General features: G+C 39.9%; 1 protein-coding gene across 1 annotated transcript in view; it reads left to right on the top strand.

The window, feature by feature from the left end:
- Positions 1–18,017, top strand: part of FREM2 (FRAS1 related extracellular matrix 2) — a 195,051-nt gene extending 177,034 nt beyond the window's left edge. The window contains exon 24 of the mRNA XM_003934401.4: positions 1,272–18,017. Coding sequence (XP_003934450.4) covers positions 1,272–1,775 — 504 coding nt within the window. The 3' untranslated portion in view covers positions 1,776–18,017. The remainder of the gene's footprint in view (positions 1–1,271) is intronic.
- The last annotated feature ends 327 nt before the right edge of the window (positions 18,018–18,344 follow it).

The raw sequence follows: 18,344 nt of genomic DNA, 5'->3' as shown, positions 1-18,344 counted from the left end.
ACATGCGAGCTACCAAACATTGATATGCCTCAGATGTCTCAAATGTAAATAGCAGTAATAGCAACACTGCGCATAGTTAATGGGAACATTGAACAAGATATGGCATATAAACCACATAGCCCCATACTGGGCATGATGAGTATGCCATCAATCCAGCTTTTATTATTTTTGTTAGCAATACATGTGGTTTTCATAGCTTTTATCACTTTTATTAATGTATTCATATTATTTTAAGACTATGGGTAATGAAGAGTCTTATTTCGCCCAGAATATATATCTGTGTCTGACAGTTGAGTAATCTGCTTTTCTTATTCAAAACTTCCTTCCTGCTGACTTTTCATGAACATCTTAATTAGGGTGATCTTGTGTGAACAGCTAAACTCAGAAAAGCAATTGTACACCGCTCCTCTCTCAAAGATTTCAGAAACCAAGTCACAAATTCCTAACTCAGGGATCAAAGGTGGAGGGATACACAGGCAGCCACCATAACACTGAGCAGACAAATGTCACAAATTTCAAGATGAGCTTACACTGTAAATCTCTGTGGGAACAAGTGCACCCTTTAGGATATTGACTGAAAATTATCCCAACAGGATATCCTGGAGAAATGTGTTATTTTCATTCAGCTTAAGGAAGGAATCTTAAGAAAGCATGTTTGTTATTCTGAATCTTTTCAAACAATAATTTGAAGTATGATATCTTTTATTTTTATTCTTGCCATTCAATCTCAAAGCATCTGACCTCCCTAAATCCTGCATGCTTCAAAGACTTATCAGAAAATCCATCCTTTTCCAAAGCCCAAGAAAAGCTTGAAAATTGGGTTTTTTTTTGCCTATGGTCTTATAAGCAATAAGCTGCAAGACATGGTGAAAAGAGTCCTGAGGTTCAGAAGGTTTGAGCTATAGTCCTGCTTCTGCCACTAACTGGTTGAATAACATTGGGCAACTCACTTAACTGCTGCGTACTTTTATTTACTCATTTTTTAAATGAATAAGCTCGACTGTAAAATCTATTTATAGTTCTTTAAAACTCTCCCATTCAATGACAAGTACCAAATAATCACTCCCTTAAGAGTTGCATGGAATGTATCATAGAGTACTTTGCACAGCAACTTACACATAGTACTCATTCAAAAATATTAAGTTAATTCTGCAGACTAAAATAAATCATCGTTTATTAATATCTCTGCCGTGAATTTCTCTTGCAAAGAGTCACAAATTAGGTTCACATGATATCTAGTATCTCCTAACAAATAGAGCTGTGCTTTCTAGGTCGCTCTGGGCCGAGAATGGTACATACATACGATCTATACAGTGAGATCAAAAGACAATGCCAATCGAGGTATTGGCAAGAGAAGCGTGGAGTATCATTCTCTGGTGAGTCAAGGAAGGCCCCAAGCCACTACCAACAGCCGGAAGAAGAGAGAGATCAGGAGCACACCCTCGCTGGCATGGGAGATTGGTGCTGAAAACAATCTGGGAACAAACATCCAGCACATTGCCCTGGACCGCACCAAGAGGCAGATCCCCCATGGGAAAGTACCTCTGGATGGCATCCTTCCCCGGGAGCTCAACAGCCCCAGCTCTGCAGTCAGCCTGGTCACCGTGGTGGGAGGCATCGCGGTGGGGTTACTCACCATCTGCCTCACTGTCATTGCAGTACTGATGTGCAGGGGCAAGGAAAGTTTCAGGGGGAAGGATGCCCCAAAGGGCTCCAACAGCAGCGAGCCCATGGTGCCCCCACAGGGCCATTACAATGACAGCTCAGAAGTTTGATGACATCACACAGGTAGAATGCAACCTTTTTCTTAAGTGCCTAAGAAAAGACCACAGTGGAACCCTAAATACTTCTGGTAAACCATAGAGAATGGAGGACATCTGTGACAAAGCTGATCAGAGAACATGAGTATACTAATGTACTTTGATTTGAATTCTCCATACTCTTTTATGCATCAAAGAACAAATTAAGACATCTTTCCTCTTGCCCAGAAGGCAGCAACGATGTACTCACATGTACACAGAGCCATGGATAGATGGTGTGGAATGTACTCCTCATTTTAGACATATTCTGTACGCAGTGGAGATAAACCTATTAAAAGGTGCTAACAGACTCTCTTACAGACCCCTCAGTGTAAGAGGAGTCTATTGTTGCTATGTTAGTGTGAATGTTGAAGGTGCAATTATCACATTGTTTATTCATTGTATAACAGATTAGTACTAGAAAGGTTTTCATTGCTAGTCTGGAAAAATGGTGAACACAGTGTTTATTATGACAAGTTTTCAAATAGGTGAAGACAGCATAGAATTATGACCAGGGGTGGCTCAACCCACAAATCAACTGATCTACTACTTAGGACACAGTGGAAGGAAAGACAGAGGGAAGGAAGTTCACTCACTTGAATTTGAATTGCTTCTCATTCTCCTCAGACTCTCCTTGTTTTATTTGCCTAGTTAATTTTAAATTAAACCAAAGAATATGTTAATTCTGGAAGAGATTTTTAAGAGAGACGGCTCTGTTTTGGCATGTAGCGAGTAACAGTAGAGCTCTTGTGTAGTAATATACCTTATTGGTGCTCAACATTTGTGGGAAATTAGAGGGTTAGTGACATTTTGGTGATGAAGAAATGCCACAGAGTTAAGCGTCACTACAAGACAATGTTCTCTGAGAACTGAGCCTAGATGTTTGCAGTATTGAACCCATAAAGGATAATGAGAAACATTATTACAGATGGTGAAGGGAAAAAGTGGTATTTATTAATATAATGTGTCTAATCAGAGTGCCTCTTATACATACTTAATAGAATAAAAGAACATTTTGACAGATGACAGATGAGGTTATCCCTCAAAGGAGCATAATCACACAATAACATTTAGAACTTAAATTGGCCACAGGACATTTTATTAGCTTTCTATGTAGCATCTGGTCCAAACAATGGGAATCTCTGCAACTATCATTTCAGAAATTGTATTGGAGGTGGCCAGAATCATTGATCGTATTCTTCTTTGATTCAGGAAGATGTCACTCTGGCATCCCCAGTTCAGTGAACTGGTGCAATGTAATCCCTCTCAGTATTTAAAAATATAGCTTGTAACAGTGCTTACCATTCACCTGACAAATCCAGCGAACTTAGGTGAGCTTGCTTGGCAAGCCTCCCATTGCCTTTCTGCCGCAATGTGTTTTTTACCAACTAGCAGAAATTTTGCTCAGAAAGGGAAAACTTCAGTATCTTAATGAGCTGTTTTCCAAAAGCTAGTAAACATGTTTCAAAGAAAAATAAGGTCAGGAGAAAAAGAATAATGCCTAAAGATTATCCTTCCAATGCTGGCTAGAATCCCCTTTCACTTCCAGCTATAAACTGGCTACATTAGACAGCTTTGTCACTGCAGATTTTTAAAAGGCAAACTTCTCAGATCAGATGTGCACATCTTCATTTGGTGCCTGTTAAGTATCAACCATTTCTTGATCAAGATGAGGAAGCGACACTCTTACTGAGAGACGGGAAACATGGCTGACAGTTGCCTTTCTTCTTTTAGGCTGCTCTGAACTTCATATTCAGTCTTTTAAAAAATAGATTGTAGTATCCTTTCATTGGAGAATTTACAAATGTCACCTACATTTCAAAAGTCCCACTAATGGCTTATACAAACAGAAGTACTGTGTAGCCCAGGAGTTTATTTAGCAAGATAAATAGTGGTAATGTCTTGATCATCCCCCTTTCCTTTGCTTTACCTTCTGGCAGATGCTTAACTACTATTTTGGCTACCTCATAATTTGTATGGGAATGGACATGAATTGGGGAGCATCAAATAGTGCATGGACTTTTCACTACTTACCATTGGGTTCAATTGATGTAGACTGTTAGATCAAGTATACTCAACTTGCTGGTATTTCAATAGTTAAGAGCTTCTGAGCCTATCATGCGATTTTGGAGTGTGTGTCAATGAATATAGTGATCGGTGAAGCATTACTATAGAAGGCTGTTTTGAGCCTTTGGGGCAGGCTGGTTTTATATCAAATTTCACTCCTCAATGCCTATCAGGCTACTGTATATAAATTGGAGAGCTTATAAAATGCAGAACATTTCTATCCTATTCTACCAAATAAAAATGTATCCTTCTCTGTCCATCTGTTCTCTTACTCTCTCCTCCCTTTTTTTCCTTCCCTTTATTTCCTTGAAAAAAAGAAAGTCTGTGGGAAATAGGCAGATACAGCTTTTTAAAGTCTAAAGTGCTTGGAATTTTGCATCATTTTCTTAATATCTATTTACTAAATATGTAATATACATGAATTATTTTTTGAAACTTTTTAGTGGGAAGAATAAGATAATTTTTTTGTTAAATAATATCGACCCTGATTTTTAGCATTTTGTTTTTAGGGAACTATTCTGATACTATCAGAACAAATACATAAAATAACTTCCCATAGAGAACAGGATATAGCAATAATAGCTCCTTAACACTCAGTGGCTTCTGACTCTAATCAAGGTCTCGTTGATATTATATAGCAAAAATAAAACCAAAAATAAATGCTATGCTAGTAGCTCTCCTAAACATAAAAATCATAAGGCACTGACATGTGTATTTTAATGATGATTTTATCTGTTCCCGTTTTTGTCCTTAGTTAACATTTAGTGATGCTCATCTAGGATCAGCTATTCTGAGAGACTGCATAGAAACCAAGCTCCACTCCTTGTCCTTGGGCAGGTTATAACTGAATGCAGCTCCTTATTTGGACTAACGTGTCAGGATTTGCATTAGATTCTCTCCTGAACCAGAAACACAACAGTCCCGTCTGTGAACCACAATTTAAAAATCTTTCTAGAATAACAACAGCAGAGTCCACTCTTGTTTATCTAGAAGAGCCCTATATGTTATGGATCATCTTGATGACAGATTTATACAAAATGATTCAAACTGGTAACTATAAAATTGACCTTTGCAAACCCACACAGGGGAGTGACTTGCAGAGCTGTGGGTGGCACTGCATATTCTTTTACTCTTGTGAAAGATAGGCCCACTTTATTCCAAGAATAACACGTAGCACATAAACTCTTCTTCCAGTTCGTTAGCAGCATTAGCACCTTCTGAAGTCCACCCTCTCAGAAGAATCCACAATGTTCGAACAATATGCATAAAGGTCAGCTAGCATCCTGCTGCCAAGCCACTGCATAGTGTTTGTGATGAGAAGGACCAACTCTAGGCTCAGTATGGAGAGATTTAGTTCTGTAAGCAGCAAAAGAGCTTCTTTTTTTTTTTTTTTTTTTTTTTTTTTTTTGAGACAGAGTCTTGCTCTGTCACCAGGCTGGAGTGCAGTGGCACAATCTCGGCTCACTGAAACCTCTGCCTCCTGGGTTCAAGCGATTCTTCCACCTCAGCCTCCCAAGTAGCTGAGGCCACAGGCGTGTGCCACCATGCCCGGCTAATTTTTTTTTTTTTTTTTGGTCTTTTTAGCAGAGATGGGGTTTCACCGTGTTGGCCAGGATGGTCTCAATCTCTTGACCTCGTGATCCACCCACCTCGGCCTCCCAAAGTCCTGGGATTACAGGCATGAGCCACTGCGCCCGGCCCAAAAGAGCTTATCAAGTCATCTTACCTCTAACTCTTTTCGAGTGTGCCAACTCCAAAGTCAATATTAAAAATGTAAATGGACCTGTGTAAATATCACAGAGTGATTTTCCTTATTCATCTCAATGCTGAGAATTAAAATATTCCCAGGTTGAAAATTATTAAAATACCAATAATAGAGCTAAATATAATGACATTTAGATTTTAAAAGTTGGAAATTTTATTTCTGCTTTTTGAAAACACTTATTTAGTATTGACTTGGAAGCCAATTCAGTCCTTTAATAAGTAAAGAAAAAAATGTTTAAAAATGTAAATGTCTTACAAATTTGAAATTTTTATAATTGTATTAATCAGAAAACAAGCAGTGACCATTCTTTGAAACTTGTGTTTCTAGACATGACAGCAGTAAGCAACGGGTGAAAGCAGGTGTCTTCACTACGTGTACGGCAAATAAATGGGACCCAAATATTCAACCAGTTCAGTTTACCAAGGTTCAGAAATATGTAATTTAGGAGGAAATTATAAATGCCATTGCTATCACAGCCACATATACACACACATAGATATAAAAATAACCAAACATCTAATTTCTAGGAAAGAGATAACACTGAAGGCATAGTTTTAACTGAAATAGTTCATATGAAGTTTTACAAAAAGGTCAACAGAAAGCTCATTTGTGAAAACACTATTGTGGGAGCATCCTTAACATAGCTCAGAGGTTAATATATTTCCTGGAGGTATTATCCTAGAATTGACTGCAGTATTGCACAGTCATAACATATAATGTTTAAGGAAACATTTTATGTAGGTTGAAATTATCCCTTAATGTCTATTTCTCCCCTTTTCCATAGATTTTGATACTAAGAAACCAAATGCCTTGAGATTTTGGTAGCTATTTTGATTTTTATAAGACATTTTAAAATAGAAGGACATGATGTTTTTCTATAGTTTCCACTAGGAAGCGTACATCAAAAACTTCTCAGTAAGGAAAGAAAACTGACTCATGAATTAAAGTTGATAAAATATTACTAACGTTTCTCTTAATTGTATTTTATTAGGAGAAAAATCAGAATTCTAAATTTGCAAACTTTAAAACAGCAATCATAGCTCCTTAGACACTCAGTATCTTTCTTCCCTATCTTTCAAGAACATCTAATTTCTTTCCCCGATGTTTGCTTTGTATTTTTTCAATATTTTGTTTAGTTAAAGAACAGTAACAAGAACAAAGATGCTCAATCATGACACCTACTTTTGCTTTTTTTCTTTCTTTCTTTTAAGTTGTTGAACTAGGTTTCTTTCTCTGAGATGTATTTTTTATTCTTCCAATAACACACCCCCTTTCATTTCAAAACCATGACCATATTTGATATGTAACTAATATCCTCATTCATCAGAAAGCTGGTAAGTCCACACAGCATTTATGCAGTATCCCTTATGTGTAACATTTTAAGACTTTCAGATGAAAGAAAAAAGAACTTCCTGCAAAACATCAAACGTGTCATACTGAATAAAATGATGACAATCAGTGCCTTGATTTTTCTCAGTGGAGGTTCAACATTGACATTTAAGATGCAAAAAAAATTTCCTTTCATTATTTAATTAAGAATAAAAAGTCAAAGATCACATATATGTAGTTGTTTTGTATGACTGAATACCTTAAAATGAAGAAAATAACTGAAATAAATTGTTAAAATGTTAACAGCATCGAAGTTTTTAAAATTATAATTATTAGATGCATACTGTTCTTTTACTATGCCAAATGTTGCCTACACTGATTACATGATTGTCAGAGTTTAAGTGCATTTCTACTATATTTATTTTTCCCAATGTTTGGATCATCCTCTCAGATAAGAATTGTCAGTATTGCACCTCAAGAAAGAAAAAAAATAAGAATGTAAATTTTTTAAAACTAGCATTAAAAGTAAAGAGCATTACCACAAAAATCACTTAAAATAGAGAAAGGCAATACTGAGGAAGAATAAAAAAAAATTCTGTAAAAGCTAAATGCATACACATTACAAAAAGTAGTACAAGTTAGTCTTTCATTGTGACTTCAGGAATTCGAATTATTGGCCTTTTTTTTTTTTTTTTTTTTTTTTTTTTAGACAGCGTTTTACTCTTGTTGCCCAGGATGGAGTGCAGTGGGGTGATCTCGGCTCACCGCAACCTCCACCTCCCAGGTTCAAGCAATTTTTCTGCCTCAGCTTCTTGAGTAGCTGGGATTACAGGCATCTGCCACCATGCCTGGCTAATGTTTGTATTTTTAGTAGACACAGGGTTTCTCCATGTTAGTCAGGCTGGTCTCAAACTCCCGACCATAGGTGATCTGCCTGCCTCAGCCTCCCAAAGTGCTGGGATTACAGGCGTGAGCCACTGCACTTGGCCTGGCAAGATACATTTTATAATTGTCTTATGTGCCTGCTTCCTTCCCAAGTGCCCTCCGTAACACTAAGTAAATTTATATTTCTCTAGCCTCTGAGTGACATATCTGTGTGTAATGTAATTATTGCAGAACTTCATAGCATTCTTATTTTCCCATGAGAATTTTTCAAAACCTAACAGGGTCTAGTGTTATCATATATTTACTAAGTTACTACATATTGGTGGATATTGACATTTATTCCTGGGAATTTACTTTTGCTCCAAAATTTGGAGCCATTCAGTCATAAATTCATGTCTAGAATAAGTCTTGCTGCCACTTGTGTTTCATAACTATACACTTGTTTTCCTTCAAAATATATCAAGTGTTTAATATAAATAAAGCCCATGTAAATATAAGTGTGTTCAAATGACCAAGTTATTCTGGTGTGTTCTATAACTTATTTTTATGCTAAAATCACAGATTCCTGTAGTCTGCGATAAATGTCAGTTATTTTCATTCTCCACCTGGAGCCTTGAACTTACGCAGTTATCCGGACTGGGACCTGTGCTCCCACTGCCACTCAGACTGATAGTAAAACTTTGTCTCTCCTCAGTAGAATCCACCTGCAGGATCCTGGCGCCTACCCACCAGTTATAAAGAGTGTATGGACAGGGACAATGTATATTTAAGGGAAACAGCATATTTGGACTAACTAATTCTTTGTCCCAGGAAGCAGTATGACTAGACCCTGCTATGGTTAGGAAATCCTACCTAGTGCAGTGATGAGGATGAATTAACTAATCAGGTCTTTACTGCCAATGTGGTCTGGTCATCTAAGTTAATGATCAATTGATTTGTTGTAAGGTCAGATTGTTAACATGAGGCCACCACTATTAAATACCAAAATGAAATGCAAAGACAGCTTGTTTAAGACTTTGAAGGATATCCCAAGAAAAAGACAAACTACAAAAAAAAAGGGTGACGTGGAAGAAAAATAACTCCTATGTCAAAGACCTTCCAGCACTTCCAAGACTGGAGAGAGAAAATGGCTATGTTGCAAGAGACAGCTTGTGACCAGTAACAGAAAAGTACAGCTCAACCAAACTTGATCACGGAATTTAAAAACATGGGTAAACCTTTCATCCTGGTGTCTGAGGCAGGAGTCATGAGGCAGGGTAAACTGGTTTAGGATTGGCTACTTTGAATACTTTCAGCAGTCTCTAGGACATAGGGACAGTCTCTAGTTGTCTGATACCTAGTTCTGGGGTGATTAGCCTGTGAAGAAATGTCCAAACTGCTAGGGACAGGGTCTGGCCTTCAGGAAGTCTGAGGAAGGGAACCAAAGAAGGGAAGATTCATGACTCAGTCCCTCAAGGATATTGACAGTGAGAGAAAAAGCCACACTCAGAGGCACCCAATGTAAGGGAAAACCCACAAACCAGAGTTGGGTTTGTGGTCTACCAAGGTAGACCGGACTGGGAGAACAGACTCATCAGGAACAGAGGCAGGGAGATCTGGGACTAAACTCTGTTGATTCCTCCCTGCCTTTCAACCAAGCCAGTAACTTCCCCCTAAAAACTTTGACAGTAATCTTTGAAAGTCTTATTCTCAACAGCCCAAAGAGCATTCCAGGATGTTAAGAGGGCATACTAGCAATTTAAATGTGACTAACTGCAAAGTGGCAAAGCGTGGTGGAGAAGGTTATTGGATAGTGCGTGATTAAATCTAAAGGAAATTGGGACAGATCAGAAGCATGCATGGTAGCTATCAGGGAAGAAAGTTTGAAAGGGCCGTATGGAGAAAAGAGGTGAATGTATTTCCCCAAGCATTTCATAAAGTTGATACCATTCAGAAGACAGTGAGTTAGAAACATCTAGACTGTGTGAGAACATACCATAACTACGGCCTGATGTGATTCAAACGTGTTTGATGAGGACAGGACTCCCGTGTCCCTCCACACCACCACTACCACCACTGGGCTTAAATTAAAGAGAGACCACTAAATTGGGAAGTACTGGTAATTTCCTAGTGTCAAAAAAGAAGACCCCAAAGGCAGTGACTAGAATCAATGAAGCTTTCTTTATAATATTATGATTTTCTATTGGTATAGTCCATATACTGTGTTATTTTTACAGACACTTGTGTGTACATTAAAAGAGGCACCTAGTCTGTGTGGATAATTGGGAAAAAGTAGCCCCTCTGTAGAGATGAAGACTCCAGGCTCATAATTTGGTGTTTTTAAATGTGGATTGTATTATATGGGTATGACAATGCCAACAGATGAGGAGAAGATTGCCATTAAAAACACAGCATGTGGCCAGGCATAGTGGCTCATGCCTGTAATCCCAGCACTTTGGAAGGCCGAGGCGGGTGGATCACCAGGTCACAAGTTCAAGATCAGACTGGCCAACATGATGAAACCCTGTCCCTACTAAGAAGTACAAAAATTAACTGGACATGATGGCTTGTGCCTGTATTCTCAGCTACTTGGGAGGCTGAGGTAGGAGAATTGCTTGAACTGGGACCCGGGAGGCAGAAGTTGAAGTGAGCCGAGATCATGCCACTGCACTCCAGCCTGGGCTACAGCGCAAGACTCCATCTCAAAACAAACAAACAAAGAAAAAAAAAACACACACACAGCTTGTTATACTCACAGATCACAAGAGGAAGAGGCACACCACACCATGGAGGGCCACATGGAGAAGCACCAGGGCTGGTCAGGAGGCAGAGGGAGCTAGGGGAAGACATGGTAACTCTTTCATTGCGGTATCTGAGGCAGGAGTCATGAGGCAAGATAAACAGGTTTAGGACTGGCTAGTTTGAAAAATTACAGCAGTCGCTAGAGCATAGAGACGGTCTCTAGTTTTTGGTACCTAGTTCTCGGGTGATTAGGACATGTGTATAATGGCCTAGAGTGTGGGCTGTGGATGGGTTGATTTGCATGTGAAATCCATACCCACAGACATCTACTGTCTCTAGGAATTGGCTACCTCTGGGAGAGGCAGTATCTCCTGGGTCAGAAAGGCCCTGGATGTCAGAGGGTCAGAAACACAGTTAATACACTTAGAAAGTGGAAGAGGACTCTTCACAGGGAATGCATGGTGTGGTAAGTCAAGCCAGTGTTGTGCTGGGATATTTTAACAATCAGCTCTTTGAAGAAAGCAGAGTCCCAAATCAGCTTTTGCTGACTTCCTAGTGAAAATGCTCCCATCATCATCAATTCCAAGTTATCAGTGTGACATCAGCTAGTTGGAAAAATTCCTGAAAATTTAACAATTGACTCTTACCAGCCAAAACATGTAAACTTCAGCACATGCCTCAAAGTTTTTACTTCAGTCCTTATGTGCATCCTCTGTCTTGAATCTTTGTGCACTACACAAACTACAAAATCACAGGCAGAAGACACAAATTTTTTGTGAAGCAAGGGTTTATAAACCCAAAGTAATTAGTGTACAAAATATGATCACAACATGCATCTCTAAAGACCAAAGAATTGATGTCTATGAAAGAGTAATCTTCAAAAGTTTAGCCCAGTGTCTCAAATCAGGTTTCTTGGGTGAGCCCCATGTTTTCGGTGAGGGCTCTTTCTATCACTAAGAAAGGAAGTCTTTCTATCACTAAGAAAGGAAAATTTTGGCCAAAATTAGTGTAGTCCCAGCTACTTGGGAGGCTGAGGCAGGAGCCTGCAGTGAGTTGAGATTGTGCCACTGCACTCCAGCCTGGTGACAGAGTGAGAAAAAGAAAGAAAAGAAAAGAGGAAAGAGAGAGAGAGAGAGAGAGAGAGAGAGAGAGAGAGAGGAAGAATAAAGAGAAAGAAAGAAAGCTGAGATGAGAATTGATTAACATGAGCTGAGGCTTTAAAATAGTAATGGATATTATTCAACTATTAATACTTTCCTAGAATTATTGAAAGATTATGTGTTATAAGTACAGGCTGCAAATTAACAACACTGAGGCAAAGTTCCTTTTTAGGCAGAACTGAATAAAATCTCATTAGACTTAGGAGATATATGGTCCTAAAGATGATTTTGTTGTGAAAATAATTAAAATATGAACAAAAACCTACATATGAACCTAACTGATTTCAGACTTGCCATGTACTCATGTCTACTAGCTCTACGATTCTTTCTCCAATAAAAGCATACACAACAGAGAGGGGGAAAAATTAAGGAGCAAATTGAGATCTTGTGACATCAACCAACCCTCTAAGTAAGAGATCTCAGCACCTCGCTCACCGAATACTCTCCTGCATCTCTGAAGACTTGGTACTGTCACCACAATGTAATAACAGTGGAACTGGAAGTCTACAGAATACTACAGTTTAGTGAGCACAGTGGTAAACAAAGGCAGCATTTATCATACCAGAAGAATGGCTTTTGGCTGGAGCAGCCCAGGGTGGGGATGTAACCAGGTGTTCCAGGTTCTTGGCCTCCCCTGCCCCAGGAATGGGAGCAGAGGCCCTGGAGGTGTGGCAGGCTTACCATTTGTATAAATATCACTGACCCAAAGAGTTTTGCAGAGAGAGATTTATTAGGCAGAGACAGAGAGAGAGAGAGAGAGAGAGAGAGAGAGAGTAGAGAGAGCTCCCACACTGTTGTGGGAGGGGATCCCAGAGAGGGAAATCCACATAGGTAGAGAGTCAAAGACAGTTCCCATGTTACAGTGGGAGGGTATCCTGAGAAGGAGTTCTCGGCACAGGTAAGGTAAGGGGCAGTGGAGTTTTAACTTTGAAGTTATTCCCGCCCCATTCATGTTCTTGTCCAATGAGAGGAGTTCTTTTAAACTTCCTTTGGAGTGATTGATCTTTGACTCTGATCCCAGATGGTTGCTTGGGCCTGCAACAGAGCCCCTCCCTCCAGGGCTGTTAGCACGCTTTCTGAACAAAGGAAGCTCACCTGGAATTTTACCTAGCCCCTGCCTGGAAAGTTAGCCAAAGAACTCTAGGTTCCAGGATGGGGAGGTGGATGGAGGCATGGCGCTGGGAAGTTCTTGCCTTTGAAATCACGCCCCTTGGGGACCCAGAAGAGAAGTTAACATAGTCCCTCAGGGAGACTATGTGAGACACTATATTCTATATTTAGAAACATTAGTAATACATTTATAAGAATCTAGTCATTCTGGGAAGAGAGAAAATGGTCCTTTATTGGTAAATGTTTTTGTGATACCTCATTGCTAGTTGCTTTACATGTTATCTCACTGAATCTTTATGATGATCCTAAGAAGTAGCTGACAGAGCATGAGCACCACCATCTTGGACAAGCACTGCCATTTTAAAGTTCCTCTTAATCAAAAACTGCCTAAATCCAAAGACATCAGCCTAATAGCTAAGGTCTGCATGACCATTAAACACAAATGACATCACCAACCAGAAACATTCCAACCCTAAGATAAACCCCTCTTCTACCAGAGACATGCCAGCCCTGAGATAACTTTCCCTCTGGCCAGAGAGATGTCAGCCCCAGGATAACCTCCCCTCTGGCCAGAGACATTCCAACCCCACCATAAACTTTTCTCCCACACAGAAACATTCCAAGCCTGTGATAAGCCTTCATGGTCTCACCCGAAAACCAATAAATACTCTTAGTCTGTAAGAGAGAATGCTCCTGACCAAAAGCCAGAAGCCCCTCTTAGGTTTATTCTCCAAAGAAACCTGTCTTTGACTATTAAGCCACTTTTAATGTTTCTTTCCACTTTCTTTAATTCTTACAGTAGCCCTGTTTCTAATAGAGAGAAGAAACTTGAGATTATTTTTTGCTATTTTGGTGTTTTCTTTTCTCCTTGCCAGTCCTTCAATACTCTGTTAAACAAATTTTATGTATTAAATTTAGGACTGACTCCATCTTCCCAATCACTTTAATTGTTCTGTCTCTGAACTGATACCATTCTTTATTTATTGATCATCATAGATGTACAGACTTCATCCATTGTCATCCCCTGAAGTAAGTGTGATCTGAAAACTGAAACAAAGCTGGCACAGCATTGTAGGCAGTGGGAGAGAAAGTGACATGTGTCTGGGTCCCAAGGAGTGAAGTTACTGAAATGATGAGGAGCTCATTTGAGGTGTCGCTGGAATATTGATTCATGACTAAGAAGGAGAGAACACTGGCCACCTGTAAGGGAATAAGGCTGGTTCTCATGGTTTTTCCTTTCCAAGATCATCTCTGTATTATCTGTGTTAGCCACTTTTCAGTTTGGATAAATGTCAAATCCTTTAGTAAATGGGGCCATGATAAATTTTAGTCTATCTCCAGCCATCATCATCATTAAACATATTGGACTCCAGTAATCTTAACCACAAACAAATAATTTTTCCTCTTAACAATTATCTTTTAACATTTGAAAGAATTTTAATATTACAATATTTTTATTCTAATGTTTTTCTCATGTGTTGGTCTCAGTATCTTCCTATGTAGAACAACTCTATACATCACAGAATTACTTTTAAGGATCCATTATATATGGCATATTGATTTATTAAGTTATGTTATTTCTATTAAACCAATCGGAGTGGAGTTACATTATTAAAAATAGTGGAGTAAGAAACTTTGAAAATTCACCTCTCCGTAAAAGCAACAAAAATCTGACCAATAATATGATAGAATCAGCTTTTTCAGAACTTTGGAAATTAACCAAAGGCTTATAGAAAGCTGGAAGCATGCATTCAAAAAATAAATAAAAGGCTAGCTCTCCATGAGAACAGCACATTTTATTGTGTTTTAATTTGCATTCTCCTTTCCCCTAGCTCAGTGGTAGTCTTGAAGAATACAGCATTTCTGTTACCAAAAAAAGAAAAAAAAAAGAAAAAAAAAGAAAAAAAAAGAAACAAACCAACAGAATAGAGTAGAGCTTGAGTGCTTTTAAAGACTAATTCCCAAAGAATTGGCCTTAATTTGACCTGTCCGGTGCTATCCTATGACTAGACTAGAAATACTTCTCTTTATGTAACTTTACTTAAAGCTCACACAGTACCAAAAACCTATACAGAGAGGGATGATAGGGAGGAAATTGTAAACAAACAAACAAAAACATGTATAGGCAAGTGTTTAAAATGTTGTATCTGCTAAATCTGATGAATAACAGTTGGATCAAACAACACACTAACCAGAAAGCTTTAAAGAAAATGCTGAAAAGTAAGATGTTTATAGAGACTTTTAAAATCAGACATATTCATAGGAATATAGAAGTTCATACGTATGTGTAGCACTATACACATACACAGGAAAACACATGAGAAGGCCTTAATCTCTTACTTCTGGTTGAGTTTGAAGCTCTATGGAGGGGAAGTGAAGACTAAGATAGAGTTTTAAATTGCTTGGTTGAGTGTTGAAGGCATGCTCCAACACATACATAATCTTTCAGCAAAGACTGAAATATTAATTGGCCTCAAGTTTAAAGAATGATCTGTACAATCGCTAGCTAACAATCAAACTGAGTAAAGACTACAGTGGCTGAACAAAGACTACAGAATTGGTTCAGAAAAGTCACTAAACAAACAATGATTACAACAAGCAGCAATGCCTAGGATGCTGATCAGAGAGATTTCTCCATGGACCATCTTTACGGAGGACATTCTGTGTTCTCAGCTACAACTATATGAAGAAACACACCAATAATTGGTCTATTTCGTTTGTCCATTTCTCATTGCAAGCTGAAAGCATATTTCTGGAGCTGAAATCAGAAAAGGTGAGGTTATCAGAGAACCAAATGTGGGAGCCCAAAACCTTCTGTGTATAGCTGGCAATCAGTACACAACCTGAGCAATTTCTTAGCCTGCTCAGCAGCAGTGAGATTATGTTGCCCACCCGACAAATACTCGAAGTGCTTCCTATCTGGTTCTTTGTATCTCCTTCAATGGCTAAGTGAGAAGTTATGTGGGGACAAGGTGGGAAGAAACCTTATTAGGAGAGGTGGGGAATCTGACAAGAACATGTGGTAGAAGGCTGTCTTTTAGCTGCCTGGGGAAGAGATGAAAGAAGACCCCAAAACAGGACCAAAATTAGATGCAAAAAGCCCTTGAGCATCTGCCATAACAGAAGGTCAAGGCCTCCAAGATGATGCCTGCCACTTGCACAATCCCAGACCGTAGGTTCACAGCTCCTTGGAGCCAGAGTGGGAGCTCAGTGTGCATCCCTGGGCTAGGAGAAGCTACTGACACCCCCACTGAATTCTACTGACCCTCTTCTGCGACTGGTTCCATTTGGTGTAATTCAAGTTGGCCAACATCTATAGAGGACTTCTTATGTGTTAGGTAACAGGATAAGAGCTGGAACACAGTAGCCTCTGTGCTCAGTAGGCCCACAGTCTCATGGTTGCCAATCCAAGCTTGAAATCCCTTAACCACAGTATAGCCACATGTAGGGATATGCCATGAGTGCTGCTGGAGAAGGGAAAAGAGCCTACCTGGCTGGGGCAAGTAGGGAGAAGAGCTTCATCATAGATGGTATTATAGTCACTTTCTGAATAAAAAGATTTTACAAAGAACCAGTCTCCAGATGCCGGTTGAACTGAGATAAGTTACATGGCTTGTCCTCCCCATCAAGAAGTGGTTGCAGAGCTGAGACATTGCGCTGTCCACATCTGTCTCCTACCTCCCCCAACCAAAAAGTATCTGAGACAAGTCTCAATCAATTTAAAGGTTTACTTAGCCAGGGTTAAGAACACTCCTGGAAAAAAGGGACACAAAGACACAGGAACAATGTGTGATCTGTGCATTTTTTTCCAAAGATGATTTTGAGGGCTTCAGTATTTAAAAGGGAGAGCAAGCTTGAGGGAAAAGAGGGAGGATATGGTCACATTACTGAATGCACATGTTGCAGGAGAAAAGCGGGTGATGGAATAATCAATTATGTATTTGTCTTACACTTACCACATTGGCACTACGTAAGATAAAATGAACATAGAGTAGCAACCTGTGAGTTATCTGGCCTTTCATTTGTAGCTATCTGCTCAGGAACAAGAGGAAAGGCAGTTTCTTGCATAACTCAGCTTCCAAGTATTTTTCTTTGTCATGGTGAATTCAGGTGCCGAGATTTTATTTTCCTTTCTCACCTAGTCTCATTTTCAAGTGCCAACCTCTGCATTTGTCCAGACTGAGCATTCTGACATTGTTTAAATTGTGAAGGGCTCTGGCAATAACTCCTGGTTCTCCTAAACCTGCCAGTGATACAGACAAGAGACAGGAAAATACTGGGTAGAAGAGGGTGATTCCCCAGCAAGAGCTACACCCTCAAGCCTAGAAACTGAAGCCCTAAATGAGGAAAGTTATCTGTTTTCCCACCCAAATGTTATGTTTTTGGCCCACCCGGCCCCCCAATCCTGTGCCCACATAAACCTCAGACGTCAGCTGGTAGAGAGACAAGCAGATGAACATCAAGAAAGGAAGAAGTAACTGAGCATCTGAGACTATGGTTAGACTCAGCTTAACTTCACATGGCATGATTTCAGAGAGGAGCCCCAGCCCGAGATGGCCAGGCTTCAGAAAAAGATCACCTTCTTTTCACACCATCCGCTGAGAGCCACTTCCACCACTTAATAAAATCCTCCGTATTCATCATCTTTCAAACCTGTCATGTGACCTGGTTCTCCCTGGACACCAGAAAAAAATTCAGGATGTACTGGGTGCAGGAACCCAAAATAGCGGTCACATTGACTCTTGACTGAGCTGCTTAATACTTAAGCTGTCCACAGATGGCAAAGCTAAAAGAGCTTAATTGTAACACACCCCCAGATGCTGCCCTCGGGCCAAAGCCCAAAAGCCCTTGCCCTGGCTCCTGCACCCACTCACCTGCATGCTCCCCTCCCACAAGGGGTTTGAGCACACAGTGGGGAAGAAACGAGCCACAAACCTGTCACAAGTCTCATGAGGAGGTCACGGGAACTTTCCCATCTCATGACCACAACAGCATTAAAAAAATGTGGTGCATGAGGCTCTGGCACTATCACTCACCCCCTTGCCTGAGGACCTGGAGACAGGTCACAGGTGCCAGTGGTCCCTGCTCAACTCCACCTTGGCCTTCTGCCCTCCTCCTTCGGCAGAGGCATTTCAATGGAGTGAAATCGTGCTTTTCCCGGTTTTCTCAACCTGATTACACTTTACTTGCAGAAGAATATCTTCCCCATGCAGGTTTCCCTGAAATGGACGGGAGAGATGGTTTTCTTCTGTCAAGGTAGGGAGCCGCTTAAAAAGTAAAGACTGGAGGAAACCCAAGCAGCCTGGGAGTGTCCTGCTCAGATACAGCAGCAAACACCAGCCTGGAAACGCTCATTCACAGCTGAGACTAATGGGTCTCTTCTCCTCATTCTCTACCCTCTATAAAGAAAATAGTCTCTCTGAAGAAGCAAGTAGGAGCCAGGCTGTCAGAGAGTCACCGTATGCTCCGGAGGCCAATTAAGCCAAATCCAGGCTGAGAGTAGCCAAC

This window comes from Saimiri boliviensis, chromosome 16 (genome assembly GCF_048565385.1).
Source record: "Saimiri boliviensis isolate mSaiBol1 chromosome 16, mSaiBol1.pri, whole genome shotgun sequence".
Classification (NCBI taxonomy): domain Eukaryota; kingdom Metazoa; phylum Chordata; class Mammalia; order Primates; family Cebidae; genus Saimiri; species Saimiri boliviensis.
Note: the sequence above shows the minus strand (reverse complement) of the source record. Positions and strands in the feature narration are given on the sequence as shown.